The sequence below is a fragment of the Misgurnus anguillicaudatus genome, chromosome 24, assembly GCF_027580225.2.
Source record: "Misgurnus anguillicaudatus chromosome 24, ASM2758022v2, whole genome shotgun sequence".
Lineage (NCBI taxonomy): Eukaryota > Metazoa > Chordata > Actinopteri > Cypriniformes > Cobitidae > Misgurnus > Misgurnus anguillicaudatus.
Genome location: NC_073360.2, coordinates 48,377,443 through 48,399,170, shown reverse-complemented (window position 1 = coordinate 48,399,170; position 21,728 = coordinate 48,377,443). Strand labels below are relative to the sequence as shown.

At 37.8% G+C, this 21,728-nt stretch overlaps 2 protein-coding genes across 2 annotated transcripts in view; both read right to left on the bottom strand.

The window, feature by feature from the left end:
• LOC129437205 (protein NLRC3-like) overlaps positions 1-21,728 on the bottom strand; it is a 578,808-nt gene that overhangs the window by 244,426 nt on the left and 312,654 nt on the right. The gene's annotated exons all lie outside the window — the stretch shown is intronic.
• LOC141361557 (NACHT, LRR and PYD domains-containing protein 3-like) overlaps positions 1-21,728 on the bottom strand; it is an 85,127-nt gene that overhangs the window by 24,442 nt on the left and 38,957 nt on the right. Inside the window, exons 11-12 of the mRNA XM_073863042.1 lie at positions 10,159-10,332; positions 5,438-5,611 (exon numbers count right to left, since the gene is read on the bottom strand). Coding sequence (XP_073719143.1) covers positions 5,438-5,611; positions 10,159-10,332 — 348 coding nt within the window. The remainder of the gene's footprint in view (positions 1-5,437; positions 5,612-10,158; positions 10,333-21,728) is intronic.

Sequence of the window (21,728 nt, the reverse complement as noted above, 5' to 3'; positions counted from 1 at the left end):
CCACTTCCGCTTTTTCTCAGAGTGTACTGGTATTTTGATATGTGTGAATGATGTCTTACTGATAAAAAGACGGAACGTCACTGCATGTGTGAACAACACGTTTTTGTATTTACTGGTAAATGCATTCTGGTAAATTCATGGTAATAACAACAAGCACCTCCTCAGCCTCACGTCTGCCTTCTGCAATGTTTGTTTTCACTCCGCACGTGAACAGTGAATTGGGCATGCACAAACTACCTCATCAACTAGATTTATCGTTGTTATCATGAGGCGACAGATTTTCATCGTGAGGAAAATTTTTGATGGTATATCGCAAACGATAAGTTATCGCCCATCCCTACCCTTATGCTCACTCGTCCCAGTGCGCGCCCCATATGCACCACTACACTCACAGATGCATACAGTATAGATATTCATGTAACTGAGAGCATTCTGAAAGTTTACTCATAAACACAAACACTGAATGTGTATGAACATGTCAGTTTATTATCTCTTTCACTGCCGTTTTTCATGATTTTCACCAAAGTTTAATGCCTTCCAGAAAATGTTCTTCTTTGAATATATAAACATACAATATACCAAATGAAAGAACAGACCCTCTGCTTTCAAACAAAAAAAACATTTCTTCCTACCTTCAGTAGTTCCTTTTGTAACCAGCTTTTGAATATGGGTAGGTTTCTGCAAAAACACCACATTTTGAGCAAAAAGCAGAGAGAATTCAATTTTTGTAACGGACTTTTCATAGAGATCCCATTCAGAGCGATCTTTAAAACAAACACGGACATGCAGCTGCTTGCCATAGGGCAATACTTCCGGGTTTAAAAAGTTGCGGAAGTGCGCCACCTGGTGGATAATAGCGGGATTGCGGAAAGACGTAAAATCTCGTCATTGGCGGGGAAGCGTTTTCTCTTAATTGACGAGATATCTCCTCAATGGCGGGGAAAGAGTTATAAGAGAAAAAAAGACTTTAATAGCCAATTTGCATTTACAGCTGGGGAAACTGGACTGATTTTTAGACTAGTTTAGTGTTAAATAACATCTAACTCAGGGCCAAAAGCTACTCAACTGTTAATTAAAATTAAATAAACTGTTTACAATCTTCAAACCATGGCTAACACATGCATTGAAGGAGAAAAAAATCCACTCTTTTAATAGCTATTATCTGACAACTATTGATAACATTACCATGTGTAATTTAATGGTGTAAATGTTTTTATTTAATACACATTTAAGATGACCATGAATTAGCTCTAATTTGCATAGTCTTTGATATAAAAAGCTTATTTGCATATAATACAAGCATTGTCTAAAAATGAAAATAGGCTTTTACTTAATTATTGTTACAAGATTATCATATTGCCTAATATTTAGGGCTGTCCTCGACTAAGGATTTACATATTCAAATCAGAATTGTCGAATCTTTTCATAGTCGACCGATAGTCGAATCATCTATGTGTGTGTGCATGGTTTGGGAGGGGGTCAGAATAGGTACAAATTGATAACTTTTATTTTCTTTCACAAGCAGCACACATAAACAAGTTTATGATAAAGTGACCTAAACTGTCTTTCAAGTGATGAACGAAGACAAAACTGACGATGCATTTATATATTTTTAAGGTAAAATGTAAGGCAACATTTGTTTAATTATTCCTCATAACATTTTAAAGCCACGATCTACAGAACATCACACAAAAAAACATTTTGATAACTAAACCTAAAAATATAACAAAGGTGATCCTGCCTTGGAAACCTCTGCTAATTCAGTGTTTTTATTTAATTTGGAGATTAAGCGCGTCAAAGCAGTCAGGACAAAAAAAACGACAAATGAGAAATGACAAATAATTTGTGAATGTTACTGCAAATTATAAAAACTAAGCTTTATATACAATTCATAAAAACACAGAAATTAATGATTTTATAGACACTACGCGTTATTATTTAGCACAGAAATACCTGCTTGCATGCTTTCACTTTGATCATCTCCATTCACTTTAGATACAGAAACAACTGATGATATTATTTATTTCAGGAATCTCTTTTTTATCATTTGAAAGTAAACCCCGACAATAATATTAAATCACAAGAAAGACAGTCGTGTCAGGCATAAATATAGGTTCGGTGCAGATATTTTCCGTTTCATCACCGAAATTTAAAGAAACGGCTTACCTGTTTTGTAGTTTAACTTTTGACAAGCTAACCACAATGTTTTAAATACATTTTAAAAACTTTTACCCATCGAAAACATCCGTTTTTTAATGTTTTAGTTTGATGAACTTGTAAATATGAGACGAAGAGCACCTAGCACGTTCGGCTAAATTGCATGCGCAAGCATGGCCAGCATGCAATAGCGCAACATCGATACAACGAAAGCAATCCAAAATGTACAGACTTAAATTAGATCAGAATTTACCTTTATAATAAATACATTTTTTTAATAAAATAAGGTCAGAAGTAAAATGCAGAACAAATATGTGCAAAATGCCTCAAGTGCACGAAAACAAAACACAAGCAAAATAGATAAATCAGATAACCCAGAGTGATTTATAAATAAAATAAAATAAAATGAAGAAATTATTAAAAGAATGAAAGTATAGCCAGAATTGCCAGCTTTTTCTTTTAAATGTAGAAACAAAGAGGCAATGGTTTATTAATATAGGACATGTAGCCCGGTCACAGGGGTTGCTGTATTTATTAACGCATTTTAAAAATATTTATTGAAAGCTGATACTTCACATATTATTTGCAGAATTATAATAATATGCTGTATATTAATATATTGGGAGAAAGCTTTTATATGTGAAATCAGATTTGTGCACAGTGCACCAATATATGGCCAAAATTAAAGGATCCTCATTTCATAACACATCTGCGACGATTCGACTGTGAGATTGGTAGTCGAATCAGGCTTCTCCTATCGATGCATCGAATCTTCGACTATTTGGGGTCACCCCTACTAATATTAGACACCCAAATCAAACAGAAGTTTAAGATCATATACATCTTGAACGTAGATATATAAATGAACACAGAGAAGGAAAGTTTAACACTGTGAAGCACAAGCAAACATGCTGAAGGCAGCTAAAAACCATCAGGACATAAACACGGGCTTATTTTATTGCATTTTACCTCCAGATAAAGTAATAAACTGGACTGATGATTTAAATGTTGTTTACTCACATTTGCGTTGTTAACTCTCCAGATTTTATGTTGCAGCACTCGTTCACTCCACATGGATTGTTTGTTTACAGTGTCGCGTGAACAGCTACACTGCAGGTTCGACTTCATTTGGCGCTAAGCAGACCTCTTGGTGATGTCAAAGTACCGCGAGAGCGATTCAAAGCAGATTTCTCCATGTGATAACTGGAATCACTCTCGCGGTACTTTGCTGTCACTGGCCTGTGGCGCCACATCGCTCTGCTCCCCAGTCACTTTCGCGCCGCTATAGTAATTTCATATGCCGATCGGATTGCGCAGTCGGCAGGAAGTCAAACACACCAAATATAAAGCCTAATATGTATATGCATTTCAACCCGCTAAAGTAGCAAGTGTAGCATCCTGGTCAGTGCTTCACTATGACTAAAAGTTTGAAATGTCACAAAACCATGCTGTTACGCATCCTCGCGCTATTTTTAGTGGGTATACGGAATTCCTTGACAATTCCTAGTGGGTATAAAGCGTGTACCTGCGTATCACGTAGATTACACCACTGCTGAGCTGTACTGCTGGTATGGTCCCAACATCCAAACCAACGTGGGACTACAGTGATTGGCTGTCGTGCAGGCAGCGCGCGTGCTCTCTGCATGCAGGTTGTGCACATTTTATTTACAGATGCAGATACACTGAGAGTGGCGCGCCAGGCGCGGCGGTGTGAACAAAATATTTCCCCAGGTTTTCGTGTGAAGTAGCAAGTCTTCTCGAGTCATAAGGCGCAAGTCCAAGTGAAGTCACGAGTAATTGATGTTCAAGTCCAAGTCGAGTTGCAAGTCTTTGTACATTTTGTCGAGTCGAGTCTGAAGTCATCAAATTCATGACTTGAGTCTGACTCAAGTCCAAGTCACATGACTCGAGTCCACACCTCTGGTGATGAGCGGGTCAATGTACAAACAACCCGCACCCGACCGACGTTTTCAACTAACCCGCCCACAACTCGAACCACAAAAAAATAAGAAATATAGTGTACCCGACCCATTCCCTGGCCCGCATTTTTTAAAAGTAGTAATTGTTTAAAATACACTAGTCAACATTCGAAGTGGATCAAAACTTTTCATAAAAATTGTCCTAAAACCAAAATGTGTACCCATTCTTGTCATAGGACAACTTTGATTAACTATTGTGATCCACTTCAAACGTTGACTAGTATAGTTAACTGGTATCTTTATTTCAAACGACCCGACCGACCACGACCCAACTATAACTATAATATTAAATATATAATATCATTATTGTTTCATGTAATTCTAAAAACTTCCTGCTTGTCATGAATGTTTTGAATTATGAAACAAATGTCATAAACAATATGCTTACATTAAAGTGTGCTTTTAAGTGTTATGTAGGCAATGCTTTTGAGTTGGTGAAACTGTCCATGCATGTGTTGAGGAGGATCAGACAGCACCTAAGCTATTTTACGATCCTTTGTGAATAGGTCTTAGTGAGTTAGGGCCCAGTCACACCAAAAGCGCTTTAAACGCTTGCAAACGCAAGGCGCGACGCACTGCCTTTTTTAAAAAAGAGCAGTGCAACGCGGCTTTTCATATTGCTAAGCAACCACCGAGTCAGCTGTCTTGTCAATCAAATATTGAAGCGTGAACCCTCTTTTGCTGTTAACTGTCATATTAGCAGAAACTTTAAAAAGAGGGCGCTTGCTCTGACCTTGTTTGAGGGTGAAAGGTGCACAAACACGCAGGAGAGAGTGAGCGAGTGGAGTCCGGTTCTTCAAAGCTACTGTAAACTTCCCTCACTACAACGTAAGGCCCGCCTCTCCCCTGATTCGATTGGACAATGGAAGACGCGAATGACGTCAGGCGCTTCTCCGCTCTCAGCGCTCCTTCAAAAACGCGTGCGCGGCAAGCGGCAAAAAAACGCAAGGCGCTCGGCGCGCATAAACAGCGCGCAAACGCGCCCTGCCCATAGAATATCATTCAAAAAAGGTGCCTGCAACTGCCATAAACGCTTTTGGTGTGACTGCAGCCTTAGGAGTCCTCTCGACTTCTTTTAAGCTGTTGCAGACTTAGGTGCTACTTTTAGGGCTAAAATGCTTCGTGAATTACTCCGAAATTCCCCAGTTAGGAGCTACTTTTAACCTTAAAATTCTTCATGAATACGGCCCCTGATCTCTCATTGACTTTATATATACTTTACACTTTAGTGTGTGTTTATTTTTCAGTTTATGTTTAACTAAACCTCAGTACATGTGTGACTATCGGAGAGATGATCTTACTTCAGTATCTCCAGTTTACAGTCAGGATTCTTCAGTACATCAGAGATCAGCTTCACTCCTGAATCTCTTAGATTATTATTAGACAGATCCAGATATCTTAGGTGTGATGGGTTTGATCTCAGAGCTGAAGTCAGATCAACACAACCTTCATCTGTGATATCACAATACTCCAACCTGTAGAGAACACAGACTTTATGTGAATTATACAAAACTACAAAGTTTGTTCATAAATCTCTAACCTCCATCTCTTCATGTAATGTTTCTCTTTCAATCCCTCAGTAACTGAGACACTGTGTGTTTAAATGTCAAATAAATCCATCACACAGCTGACTATTAGTGTTAGATGTCCTAAACCACATGAACATTTCTTCATAAATCTGTATTGAGTTCATGACTCACACTTGTAATTCTCATCAGGTATTTGATGTAAAAATCTTCCTCTATTACAGGAGGAATATCAGCTGGAGATAACATAACTCTGATCTTAAATTTAAAGATGTTACAGTGTTTAAAGATCAATTTCACTCAATCTATAAAAACATTATTAATGTGTGTGTCAGTGTCAATGATGGATCAATGTTTTAATCATCTTTATAAAAACAACACGACGAGGAGAAAAACTCTTCATACACAATAATATCAGCAAAGATTTCATCAAAGAAACACCAAACTACATTTTCTGACATTTTAACAGAGGAGTTTTGTTGCACGTTGTGAAGGAAATTGAAATGAATCATAACTAATTATAACTAACATGTCTTTTCCTTACAGGTTTGAACATTTGTACTGTATGCTTTGACAACAAAATGTGTTGAAATAGATGAAGTACGTGTGGTTAAATGATTTCAATTTAAACCCCATGACTTGTTAAAGCTGAGGTCATCAGTAAGTTAAATTTGTTTTTGTCTGCATGGTAACAGAGAGGAGTTTTTGAATTGCAGATATGAAGAATAAATCATATTAGAGATAAATGATGTGACTTTGTCATGTATCTATCTTATATAAACTCTTGTATTCTTTCTGATGAGGAGGATTCGGCCGTGATTAAATCATATTCAAAGACATTGACTGGAGTCTGTCAGGTTGAACACATGATCTTATTTCCTCAAGTGTTTGTGTTCATTAGGGGTGGGAATCGTTTGGACCCTCATGAATCGATTCAGAATCAACATATATAATTAATATGTTAACCGGCATATCGATATGTAACTGTAACTGACATATCGTCTAATCATCATCACAGTGATTTTGGCAGTATTACTGTATTTATCTAATGCAGCGCACCCAGCGCCTCCGTCTGAATAACAAATGATGTTCATATTTTTACAGAAGTATATTCATGTTCTTATCTTGATCTTAACATTTAGCGACAGGTTTTTGGAAACGCTATTAGCACATCATATGAGTTTGTAAATGAAAAGCTCTGTTTCTTTCTGCCGCTCACTGAACAGAGAAAAGGCAAAGAAAGATCATCCCAACATGTATTTTTTTTTTTTTTGCAGTCAAATAGGGCTAAATGTATTTGTTTTTTCTTTCTCTACTACTCGTGTAAGCTCCGCTGTGGGTGCTCGTGCGGTGCGCACTCTCAAGCTGTCCGTGTGCAGCACCCCTCCCGCAGTTGAGTTACGCCTTTTGGTTCTTTTGGTTATTATTTTGTAAAATAAATTTTAAGAATCAATTCTTGAAATTTGTGAATTGATTTAGAATCATTCACGTCTGCATCACGATGCATCAAAGAATAATTTTTTCCCACCCCTAGTGTTCATAATGGACACCCGGTGAGGATAAATGTCTTGTGTGTGTTGTCTATAGACGCACCGGTTATGTTACTTAAGTCAGTCAGGTGTGTAGGGGAAATCTACCACCACAACATCATAATTATGCCTAGCGTACACCAAAGGATTTTCACAGTCCCAGACTAAAGACCGGCAGTCTTTAGGAATCTAACTGGAGTCTCGGCGCGCTCCCGTCGTCTCGATCGTTAACTGTGAGGTGATAATCTGCAGTCGGCGACCCGATTTATGCCAGTCTTTCTTTAGTCTTTCATATCAAACATGTTTGATATTATCGCAAGTCCCAGCGTAGTCTCATGACGTAAAACAATCAACAACCAATAAATTCGTTCTCCGGAAACAGGAAGCCATCAGTCACAACAAAGAAACTTGTCGACAGACGTGGAAACAAAACGAGCGCGAAGTAGGCGAAAATGGACCGTGGATAAAGAGGAGCGCATTGATGAGCGGTGGGCAGAGCAGCCGTGTCTTTTTGATGTAAACTGACATTCATACCACGACAGAGTGGAAAAAGAAAAGAAGTGGAGCGATATTGCCTGTATGTGTTAACATGCTAACTCTACCACTCTATTGAATGGCATAACGTGCTAATGTTTTCTGGTATGTGTTTACATTCTTTACGCCGCAAGCGTGAGCAACGCGTAAGCGGCGCGTGTTTTTTTCGGCGCACATGTTAACAAGTAAAAGCACAAGCACGTACACCGCACGCGTGCGGTCATACATGTGACGCCATAAATGTCATAAATGTGTGTTTCATACAGTCATGACTTTGAGCAATGTAAAAGAAAGCAATGAAATATTTAAAAACACTGCGCATTCACTCTCTGCCCAGCAAATGAGTCCTCATATAGCTTAATACTGTTCACAGAAACAGATAACGTACATCTATAAATCTAAATCTTATGCTTAAACTGTTGACGGGAAACACGATCGACTGCTTCATGCTGTCAATCACTGAGTGTTTTTATTTTTATTTTATCTTAAACCTTAAGAGAAACAGATTTAATAATGTGCCAAGGGCTTTTTATGTCTATAATTGTGTATTGTGTCTATATCTGTCATTACACGAACCAGAACAGCACGAAAACAATGTGTGTTAAACAAATCACAGCTATATAAATTACACTGACCGTCAAAAACCGTCTTGAAGAGGTTTTGCTCATTAATGCATATAAAATAAAGTAATGTGAACTTGAGATTTTTATACTGTTATTACAGTTTTTCTCAGTCGCTTTGGTACATTTCTCGAATCATACTCACAATTTGCATAACAGTAAGTGCATTTCTCAAAACAATTCGGACAAGTAGCAAAACACCATGGATAACCTGCAAAAGCCACTCTCTTACTCAAAATTCATCTCTCAAATATCTGTGTCAATGAACATGTCTTTGCCATCAGAATAACAAGTCAATGTGTCATTGTGTATGGATAAGACAGTCAAATTGTTTAGTCATGTTGTCAATATAACAGTTTACTCTGAAGTGATTTCCTGATGTAAACTATCGCTAAAGTTTTGACGACAAGTATTGTAAATTGTAATTTACACCTTAGTGTAAGTTATGTGGGAGTTTGATTGCAAGAGACTAAACAAAATTTACCTTTACGCTTTTACTGTTTGTACTGTAATTCATTGACAAACCATGTCATTGCCATACAGAAAGGAAAAGCACTGCATAGCCCAAAGAAAAGAAGTAGAAATGTGAACATTGAACAATATCTTTAGGGAAAACTGTACATGCAGTGCTGTCTTACACTGAAGTCTTCATATACCTCCTGACCCAGCAAGCATGTTTGGCTAACAAGGCTAAATTTGGGCTGCCAGTGAAAGTCTAATAGACATCTAACCATAGCCAAAAAATAGACAATGCAAATGCTTTTAGATCATGTAAAAGAAATGAAAGCAAACACCTTGAACACCTGTTGGAATATCATACATCTTCAAGTTATTTTGGCAAAAATGGCATGTAACCAAATTCAAGGTTATTTAGGGTAGAAGTGGGTTACTCATAGCAGGACTATATTGGGTCTATAATTAGCCGTCATTTCAACATCTCAGTTTTTGCTTGCTGGGGACGTTTCTGTCTGTTAGAGAAAGTCAAGATTCATCTGGGAGCAATTTACCAAGTCAGGACAGATTTAGAAAAAACTTCTAATAGAAATTTATAAAAAAATATGTTTGACCGGCACAATTATGAGAACTGTATTATAAGAACTTGTTCAATAATTTTGCATGTAAAGACTTATACTATGAACTAATGCCTAAATGTTGTGTGGAGTGAGATTATTCAACAGAGACCCATTATAATACATTTTGATCAATATGAAATAAGCAATCGATAATGTAGGAAAAAGCAGAGAATTGTACATAATCATTTGCATGGATGTACCAAAGCATTTGCAACTTGTTCAAAGAAATAAGAAACTGCTTTTTGGATGTGCACAAGTGACACAATGATGTGAGAAATGAACAAGTAGTTTTGAGAATTTCAATTCTGATCTGAGAATTGTACCAAAGCGACTGAGAAAAACTGTAAACTGCACAGTATGCGCTGCAAACGCAGCTGGTGTGAAAGCACAATGGACACGCGCATACATTTTTGTTAAATCACTGCTGAGCATGATGATAAAAAGCTAAAATAATCTTGTTGTAGTCTTGTAAATAGTGTTACTACAAGATTCAGTGTTTGTAAAATCTTTAGTCTGAGACTAAAAACTGTGAACCCAAGTCTTTAGATGTGAGCTGATAATCTTATAAAGTCTTTTCTAAATCTTTTCAAAGTCTTTAGGTGTACACAAAGCATTATTCATGAGCCTGCTGATGTATCTGCTTACTGATCAGATCCTTTACATTTTAGTGTTTCTTTTTCATACAGTTTATGTTTAACTAAACCTCAGTACATGTGTGACTATCAGAGAGATGATCTTACTTCAGTATCTCCAGTTTACAGTCAGGATTCTTCAGTACATCAGAGATCAGCTTCACTCCTGAATCTCTTAGATTATTCTCAGACAGATCCAGATGTGTCAGGTGTGATGGGTTTGATCTCAGAGCTGAAGTCAGAGCAACACAACCTTCATCTGTGATATTACAACTCATCAACCTGTAGAGAACAGAGACACACAGTTTGTTCACACACAGATCAAATCTACAGTGAGTTAAATTTGTTTCTCTTCCTGTCATCATTTAGTGTTTATGAACATTTTCATTTTAGTTTCATTTATGTGTGTTTGTGTTTTACTGAAACACATCAGTGAGATTTACAAGGAAATGAACTTCATCAGTTTATGTTTATATTAACAGTGTGATTTATTTTTTTATACAGTAATGAAATCAGATTTCTCTCATCAGACATCACAACATTTTCTCTTATGTTTTTATTTCTGAAGGATTTTGTTTTTTACTTTTGTTCTCATCATAATTAAATTTTAATGTTTTATGTTTGTGATTTCCATAAAAGTTAAAGTGTTGTGATGAATGTTGAATAAAATCAGCTTCAGTTATCAAATACATTACTGAGATTAAAATAAAATTCCCCATTCAACATTTAAAGTGGACCAACACTTTTTATAAATGTTGTCTTCCAATTTTGAACAATACTTGTCTGAGGACATCTTAGGGTGTTTTCAGACCTGAGTCTATGTTTCAGAACCTGCTGCTTTTTCTTCTTGGTTCAGTTTGTTTAGGCATACATGAACACGGCAGGGGTGGACTGCTTTAGTCTATGGTCACAGCAGACACAACTACCAGATGAAGATCAATAAAACACTCCCAGGATGTTCACAACAAGATTACAATATGCCCGGGATATGTTGTGCTGTTGACGGTAACAACAGTCGTTAGAGGAACCCTGAACTACTGTAGGACAGGTGGACAAGTTTTGTTTTTGGAGCTTGGCCCATAAAACAATAAAAAAACACATTCTGTGTCTATTTTTGAGAGACCTGTTGTCTCTCTCCACAGGGGTCACGGATACCCAGGAACTGATCTGTATTTCACCCCCTCTCTCTTCTCCTTTAAGGTTTTGGTTACTGGAAATATACTAAACACATGTAACATTGTGTATATCATATGTTGTGATGCTACAAAGGTTTCATCTTCATGTTTGGTTTCGTTTTAAAGGTGATGGTGCGATGGTTAAAAAGGTCTAATTTCTATAATTCTAAGAGAAAGTGTATCAAAGTTTAAAACTTAAAAGACATAATCTGTACTCCTGCGAGGGGTGTCACATCATGAGAAGATCTAGATTACAGATGGTTAACAGTCCCATTTGGTGCTCCTCTTCAGGTCACGAGAACCGACCAACCAAATCCTGTTTTTGTTATGTGGTGTAGGATGAACCCAAGTGCAGACAAAGATGAATGAACACTAAAGACTTTATTAAGAACAAAACAGAAAACAAAACCCACGAGGGGGCAAAATAACATAAACAAGATACTTTAACAAAAGGAGAGAACACTAAACAAGACTAGATCTTAACTACACTTAACACTAGACAGGGTGACACTGAACAATAAACTTGACTAAATACAATAAACACTACTAGACTAGACTTCAAAGACAATGTACTCACAGGTTTTAGGAACAATGCACAAGCACAGGACAACAAACTAGGGATCGACCGATATGGATTTTTCAGTGCCGATGCCGATACCGATTTTTGTTTCATCAGCCTTAGCCGATGACCGATACAGGCTGCCGATTTTCTTGAGCTGATATTTGGAGCCGATACTGCTTTTGCTCACTCAATTTACATCATAAAAATTATGTAAAAAATGGCATGTTGTTAAAAAGAGATGTTATTAGTTTGCACAGTTCTTACATTTATTGTAGTCTAGGACTACTCTAATCCCTGTCCAGGAAACCGCCCCATAGAGATGAAAAAAACCCCACTTTGTTCAGCTATGATCAGCTGTTAAGCTGAGCTTTCAATGTTGTCGTGAAAAGGTTGGTTGTTTTTAGTCACATGACCTGCAATCGCTTGCGGGTTCCAGCACTCTTGTCTGTAAATTATGCCGGAAAAATCGGCAAACACGGCAGCCATGTATTGGCCGATGCCGATACGCATAAAACTCGCAAATATCGGCCCGATATATCGGCCGGCCGATATATCGGTCTATCACTACAACAAACACAAGGATCTTAAATAGAGGACAACTAATGAGGGCAACAGGTGACAGGAATTAAACAATGAAGATGAGAACAACAAGGGAGCGGGGTAAAAGAGACAAGACACAGGGAACACGTGGTCTAGTAAACCAATACTGAGACCACGTGAACCCACACAAGACATGGGTCTGTCATGGTTCTGCCACAAGACTAGATTAAACAAAGGACAAGATGGCAGAACCATGACAGTTTTGAGATTTTATTATTCTTTGTCTCATTCTGTGTATATAAGGTGGCTTGGCAAGAGACTCTGGGAAGTATTCTTTAGCAAGAATCTTCCCCACACTTTGGGTGTGTGTATTCAAACATCATGTAAGAAATCTTTAACAAGAATCTTTCTAAACCATTTTGGGTATATTATATTCACAATGGAAGTGCTCTCTAGTCCGAGTGTCTATTGCCAGGTATGACTTTGTAACTTTTGCAACTGAGCTTGGACCATAAAACAATAAAAAAACACATTCTGTGTCTATTTTTGAGAGACCTGTTGTCTCTCTCCACAGGGGTCACGGATACCCAGGAACTGATCTGTATTTCACCCCCTCTCTCTTTTCCTTTAAGGTTTTGGTTACTGGAAATATACTAAACACATGTAACATTGGGTATATCATATGTTGTGATGCTACAAAGGTTTCATCTTCATGTTTGGTTTTGTTTTAAAGGTGATGGTGCGATGGTTAAAAAGGTCTAATTTCTATTAGAGCCCGACCGATATGCGTTTTTTTGGGCCGATGCCGATACAGATATTAGGGAGTAAAAAAAGACCGATAACGATATATCGGCCGATATCTTTATGTGTATATTATAGTTCAGTGCACATATACTGCAGTATATTATACTACAGTACTGTACATGGAATACACTATATACTTCAACATAATAAACTGTTTATGAATAAATACAATTAAATGCAATGATCACTCACAAATGTGGTGATCACTCACAAATGTGGTGATCCAACACTTATATTGATGTGACAAAGATATGTACTATAGGCAAGAAGTTAACAATAAACTTTATTATCCAAAATGAGTCGGATATCAGTGCACTAAACAGTAAACTTGACTTATTATAAATAACTTTAAAACACAAAGAGAACAAAATAAATAAAACTTGCATCATTTGCAGTTTTGACAAGAATAACGTTATAAAGAGAAACTTATGAAGTCATTGATTATTAGCTTTACAGTAAGTTGTGTACTTCACAAATTAGTTAGCCACTCACCGTTACGAAGACAATGCTTGACGGAGCACATACTAATGTACGCTATGTTTTATGTTGTGCACAACGTTTTTATAACACAAACCCAGGGTTCCGTGCAAACTTTAGACTTTTATAAAACTAAAGCGTCTTCGCTCCGCCTCTTTTATTTAGCAAGGGTGTAGAGTTGCGCGAGCTTATTGAATCAATTGCTCTGAAATAAACATGTTAACTAACAACACAAGCAGCAGTAATCTCATATAGTGATATATAAGTGCACGGCTGCGCGTAGTTTAAACGTGTCATTTCTCCGTCTCGCATCATTTCTCCCGCTTGCGTTTTAACTCGCAAGTCGACGAAGAGACGGATTAAAAACACCAAATGTAAACGGGAATGCGTCTCTCTTGTCCATTTATAATCCAATCGACCAAAGCGCGTCTTAATACCAGGTGTACCAATGTTGTGAAGAAGACACTACGTGACTGCTTCCATGCCACCTGAACTGAGAGACTGACTGAAGTGAAGGGGCGGGGGATTGGATGGTGTCACTACAGTGAGTGACCTGGGTCACCATTAGCAACCAGTAGGGCGCACTCTGCTGGACAAACAAGTACTTACATCTTTCAAATGCATTTAATGTGTTCTGTAACAAACGTTCATATCGGCGCATATCTGCGGCTTATACGTCGATACAGATATATCTGCGACATGCTCATATCGGCCGATAAAATCGGCAAAACGATAAATCGGTCGGGCTCTAATTTCTATAATTCTAAGAGAAAGTGTATCAAAGTTTAAAACTTAAAGACATAATCTGTACTCCTGCGAGGGGTGTCACATCATGAGAAGATCTAGATTACAGATGGTTAACAGTCCCATTTGGTGCTCCTCTTCAGGTCACAAGAACCTACCAACCAAATCCTGCTTTGAGATTTTATTATTCTTTGTCTCATTCTGTGTATATAAGGTGGCTTGGCAAGAGACTCTGGGAAGTATTCTTTAGCAAGAATCTTCCCCACACTTTGGGTGTGTGTATTCAAACATCATGTAAGAAATCTTTAACAAGAATCTTTCTAAACCATTTTGGGTATATTACATTCATGATGGAAGTACTCTGTAGTCCGAGTGTCTATTGCCAGGTATGACTTTGTAACTTTTGCAACTGTTGATCATTTTAATTAATTGGACTTGAATCAAATTCTGTATGATATTGTTTAATTTATGTTTGAAGCTGAAACCTGCCTGGTATAATAAATTGTTACATTTGATTCATCTGAATTCTTCAGGAATTGTATTGATTTATTTTAATTCTTTTAGAAATTATTATTTTCAGTAGATTAGAAGGAGTCTGGTATTACCGCAAGATTATTCTGTCAGGATATGATCACACTGATGTTTTGATGGTCGAATGGAGCATGGGGCACATTCATTAAAACTCTCAGATTTATGTCTATCACCTGCCTTAGCAAGTTGCATGAGCGTTAGACTAAAGTAACTATTTTTATGATCGGAGCAAGCATGGGGCGGCCAGACATAAAAATATTAGTTTACCCGGTAACCTCTGACTAAGATCAGACTGACAATTTTGTGTCCGTGAGATGTACGCAAACGGCCGGTGTATGCTCTGTGCGATACCGGGTCCCTAATGAACGAATAACTAAGACTATGGGAATTAATAAATAATCAAACATCTAAATTATTATCAACAGATAATTGGAAGAATGCACGTAATTCTTAGTATATTAAATTGGAGTCAGATTATAATTTAAACACAGAGATCAAAGAAATTAATTTAATCCTGATATGGAATTATTCTTCTAGAAGCACTGAGGAAGGAACGAACACGAGAACCCTTCACCCACTCCACTTTCATCCGTCGTTGGGCTGGTGGATGGCTCCTTACACTACAATTGTATTCCCTTCAAGAATTCAAGATTCTATTCGATCAGCAAAAAATAAAGGATTGCATTCTGTGACGGAGGAGAACTAGCCCTCCCCGCTGGGTAATCATTACTGGCAACCACACACACACACACACACACATCTCATTCACTTACCTTTCATAATCCATCCCGTTTTCCCCGGCTGTCGAAGCTGTGAGTGCACGCACACTCTGATGGCACATGGACATGTTTACATACCACTCTTCCCCTCTGTTAGCATCCATAACTTGGACCCTTCATACACACACATTGTCTTTGCACGCCCGCTGTTTTGTTTGTTTGTTTGTTTTGGTTAGCTGCCTTCGGACTGACACGCTGTGCCGGCAAACCCGAGCGATCGAGCGGCGCGCGCTTATGACGTCATCAAAGTGCGCCGTGCCGGCGCAGTACATACGCACAACCGGCGCAACGTCATAGAATGTCTCTGAACAGGTTCACGCCCACTTTTGGGGGAAATCGCACTAGACGTTTCATTGACTTCCATTCAAAATAGCGGAACAAAGCAACCTTCGTACACAGCCGGCAGGCGTAAATAACTTATGAAATCACTCAGATTAAACATGTTGAGTAATTATCTGTCCACCCTGCCTGCCATAGAGCGCGAAAGATAAATTAACATATTTAATTTGGTCAATATAAAAATATGTCTCTTTCATTCTCCCAGCATCAAATTTGTGTAACAACGCTCCCTATTGGCCAGAGGTGTCTTACCCGGACATTTACTCGTACCTCATCGAGTCAACAGGGAAGCAAGTGAATGATTTTACTTCGTATTTGAAAGTTACTTCGTATTTATCTATTATGTCTTTATATTTAGAGTAATGAGTGCACTTTTCCGTCCAGCCATACAACTAACTGGCTTAGCGATATTTCCAGCAATCACTGGATGGCGTTGTTACACAAAATTTGACGCTGTGAGAATGAAAGGGACATGTTTTTATATTGACCAAATTAAATGTGTTAATGTACCTTTCGCGCTCTATGGCAGGCAAGATGGACAGATAAATACTCGACATGTTTAATCTGAGTGATTTCATAAGTTATTTACGCCTGCCGGCTGTGTAAAAACGTTGCTTTGTTCCGCTATTTTGAATAGAAGCCAATGGAAGCGCTGCTTTTTTATCCCCCGAAAAGGGGCGGTGACGAAATTTACAGTCAAGTTCCCGGATGTGCCGGTAGTCCGTATCCGAAGGTTGGCGAGTCCATTTATTTTTGTTAAAGGGGTATTGTTATTTTGTGTATGTTAAGGTTAAGTGTTTATTGCGTTTGATTTATGTATTAATATGTGGATTTATCTTTTAAAAGATAATGTTATTTATGTGTTTGGTTTAATAAGTGTATTTAAATCCTTAAAGGTGAAGGAGGGTTTTAATTAATTTTACTTACCTGAGAGTTAAGCTCCCGATTTAGGGGAGGAGTCTGGCCTATAAAGAGAGAGGCCAGACTCACAGAAGGTACTTGTTTACCAAGTCGACCAAAGTGAGTGGTAGTGGAGGAAGTTGTCTGATATATTGTTGATATTTGCTTGTGTATACGTTTTCATAATTATTTTGCCTTTTTGTTTATTTATTTGGTACTTTGGGGGTTTTTTGTCTGCACTTGTAAATATAAATATATCACATTTGGTTATCTTCTCATACACTGTAAATAAACTTCACCTTGTACGAAAGTACTCTTACGGTTTGAGCCATCGTTATTGTGGTAATTTGAGACATACCCACGTCTCAAAGCGAACTGGTGGTGTTCGCTTTATCACACATTCAATCAGAAGTGACCACTAAGATAACATAAATGCTTGCCTAATATTAATCAATAGTAAAAAGTTCTCAAGTAATTAAATAATCAAGTAAACAGTAAGTGATAAAATAAGAACAGAGAAACAAATGAAAAAATAGACAAATAAATATAACATTAAGTAGCAGATTGTTTTTGATTAACATATAAGTTACAGCTGTCACTTATACTTACAAGCCTATAGTAATGGATTCATACGTCCTAAACCACTTTTTCCCCTAAACTTTTCACTTTACAAATAACCTTTTTATATACATTTATATATAATGTATAATTTATACACTGAAAAAAATGATTCATTGAATTTAATCAATTTTTTTAAGGTAAGTGGTTGCAATCAATTTATTTAAGCTACATTTAAACAAAAGTTTTATATTTTATTTTACTTTACTAATCTTTTTTGTTTAAATGTAGCTTAAATAAATTGATTGCAACCACTTACCTTAAAAAAATTTATTAAATTCAATGAATCGTTTTTTTCAGTGTACGCCAATGGACATTTTGAATGAATTATGAGCGTATGTGATCATCAAAGCCTGAAAGATCACAGATCCGCATGTGCATGTTTGTTCCCGCTGAGATGTTATGGACAGCAGACTTTCTTTTGTGTCCCAGCAACTTATTTTCAGGAGCAGATTAACCATATGGGCAAACTGGGCGAGTGCTCAGGGGCACCAACTGAAACCAGCAATAAAAAAATATTTTTTTAATATTTTACAAAAGTACTTGCTCTTTAAGACGTAAGTTGCTCATCTACTAGTAAGCGTGACACGCACAACAGCTATCTGGAAAATGATTGGCAGACCGCCGAAAGTGACAAAAACAATGAGAAGATATCGGAGAAGCGGCAGCAGCTAAGTGGCAGTGCCAAATGAAAATTTAAAAAAGACAAAGAAAAAGTACATTAAGCCACTTTACACAAAATCCCACAAATATGCAGTTTTTTTTCTCTGGTGCCAAGCAGTCTGTTAGCAGCACTAAAGATGATGTAAATTTATGCTCTGTTGAGCAATCCATTACTGACGGAGACACCACCGATCAAATAAACAGAAGTGCACCTGATGAGACGAAGCATCCAGAAACAATCGACCAACAGCTAGACTTAAAGTACTACACCCAGACTGAGGTGGATGATAAAACTGACAATCGATGGTTTGCTGTTTCTGGTGATCTGGTCTTGTGGGGCTTCATCACAGAAAAAGTGAGGGAAGAGTATACAACGTGGAGCTGCAGTCTATCAGAATCAGACTGCCAAATATCCAACATCTGTATGAGATTGTGTAATGGGGGAAGAACACGTTCTCTTATAAATTAATTATTACAGTCTCATCTCCAAAACAATGAAATTGTTCCTAAGGAATGGCTACTGTACTCACTGTCAACTGGATTGGTTTATTTCTATTCATGCAAACTTTTCTCCTCACAAAATCATACATTTATTACAGGCTTCTGTGACTGGAAACATCCTGAGAGGATATCCGACCACGAAAAGAGTGCAGATCACCAACGTAACATGCTTGCTTTAATAAACAGAGCAAAACAAATATCTGTAGTCGATGGTTCGATTTGCTGGTAGATGAAGGCTGCACAAAACTACTGGAAGGAGGTATTGAGGCGTGTAGTAGCCGTTGTCAAGTTTTTGGGAGAAAAGGGGCTTCCGTTTTAAGAGAATGAGGAAAAACTAGGATCACCACACAACAGAAATGATCTTGGTTTGCTTGAACTGATTGCAGAGTTTGACCCCTTTATACAAGAACATTTAAAGAAGCATGGACAGAAGGGTTAATGTTACGTGATGTGTTGTTGCCGGTGTGCTGTTTTTTTGTTCTCTCTCTCCCTCTCTTTTCTTCGCTGTCTGTCTTCATAGATCCCTGCCATTGGACATAACTGCTGTCAATCCTAATTACCCGGTGTGACGTCATTCAGGGCATGAAATTAACACCCGACCACGCGCCAAATGCGGGTGGATTTTGCAATTGGCGGGTAACACTCTCAATCTACTAGCCACATTGGCGGGTAGCCAATGCGAATCAGTGATGCGCGGGTCATTGTATGACCAACCCACTACCGACCGACATTTTCAACTTTCATAGATTCGGCTCTTTCGGCTCCAGCTCCGGCTCTACATTTTAGTGATGGCAGTCCGGCTCTTTTCATAGATTCGGCTCTTCTGGCCTCTACGGTTTCACCCCTGCCTGCATCTGAAGATTCGGCTCTGCTCGTTCGCTACAAAGAATCAGCTCTTAGAGCCGGCTCGTTCCCAAACGACCCATCACTATAACCCGCCCGCAATTGTTCAAAATAGTTTCTAACTCGACCGACTGACCGCGGCCTGAATATCATTAAAATATTTTTGGATGACTCGTAACCGGCACCCGCTCATTTCTCATCAACCTGCGCATATCACCGATGCAAATTGTGTGATTCATTGAAAGGATGCGACTGCTGTTTCGCAACGTTCATGCGATTGGAAAGAAGATGAGGCACTTCTCTGACTACGTTTGGATGTGCGAGTAAGTATTAAACTGTTGGTGAGATGGGATGATAATACAATGCTGACATAGGCTACTGTACAATCACAGTTGCACAGATGTGTAGTGCTGCTGTGACGGATCAGAACTCTTGATGTGTAAACTTTAAAGAGAGTTGCGCTACTATGCCATATACTGTAGTACATTAACATACATTTTGCGAATAGAGTAATGAAAAACAACGTATGTGCGGGGTTTATGTGCGCAGTTTGTGCCCCCTCTGTCTCTGTGTGCGTGCGCGGGTTTAAGGGGACTCAATAGGGCACATATAAACAAAATGATCTCAACAGTATTAATTTTCTAATAAAACATTTCTTTATGTCTTAAGTGTATGTATAGAGATTCAAAAAGCAGTCTGTGCTGGTCTTAAAGAGACAGTAACCTCAATAAACCTACTTAAGTCTGTGTCATTAATGTTAATCAAACAACCTAAGACAAAGAGAAATTCACTTTTGTAGCTCTGAATTTTTTATTTCCTAATGTTTTTGTTGCACTTATACTGTATTTAACTTTATCAGTATCTAAGTGTGAAGGAGAGAGGTCTTTATCTACTCTAAAGCGAGTGAAAAATGAACTTAGGACAACAATGACACAGAAACGTCTTTCTGCACTTTCCCTGCTTGTCATTGAATCTGAACTGGTTAGGGACATAGATTTTGAAGACATCATATTCCAGTTTGTTTGGTCAAAATCCAGAAAAGTGCAATTGTAAATTTTTTGAGAATTTGTGCATAATATCACTGCAATTTTTTGTTTGTGTTGTTCAGTACAAGCAATGCAGCATTACACCACTGAGTAGTTGCACATTAACTCTTTCCCCGCCATTGACGAGATATCTCGTCAATTAAGAGAAAACGCTTCCCCGCCAATGACGTATTTCTGCAATACCGCTATTATCCACCAGGTGGCGCACTTCCGCAACTTTTTAAACCCGGAAGTATTGCCCTATGGCAAGCAGCTGCATGTCCGTGTATGTTTTAAAGATCGCTCTGAATGGGATCTCTATGAAAAGTCTGTCACAAAAATGGAATTATCTCTGCTTTTTGCTCAAAATGTGGTGTTTTTGCAGAAACCTACCCATATTCAAAAGCTGATTACAAAAGAACTACTTAAAGGCGGAGTCCATGATGTTTGAAAGCCAATGTTGATATTTGAAATCACCTAAACAAACACGCCCCTACCCTAATAGAATCTGGACCTTCTGTTGATAGACCCGCCCCACACATACGCAACCCGGCATTTGATTTGATTTGATTGGCTATAAGTGTGTTTTGGTAGTCGGCCCGTCTCCTTTTCCAACGCGTTTTTCAAACATCGTGGACTCCGCCTTTAAGGTAGGAAGAAACATTTTTTTTTTTTTGAAAGCAGAGGGTCTGTTCTTTCATTTGGTATATTGTATGTTTATATATTCAAAGAAGAACATTTTCTGGAAGGCATTAAACTTTGGTGAAAATCATGAAAAACGCTGGCGCTGGCTGGCAACTTTTTAAAAAACGCTGGCGGTGAAAGAGTTAACTACAGATGTTGTTATATGCCAGATTAAAGAGTTGTGTTCAATTTTACAAAAGTGACATGTTTATATTGATAGTTTCCTTGTGAAATGTAATAATTGCTAATTCTTACAAAATCGTATAAATTATTAAGTGGATTCTTGCATTTTTTTTTATTTATTTAAAAGGGACAATACATATTAAGAAACATAATAGCTTTTCAGCCATATGAATATGCCAGAATTAGCCCCCAGGCTATTTTACATCTGTAGTCCCTTACCAGGTCATCAACAGTGCTTAATGAGACAAAACAAAACATTTAACTATGAGTTAACATAAGTCAGACATCACAATAATGAACGAATCAATTA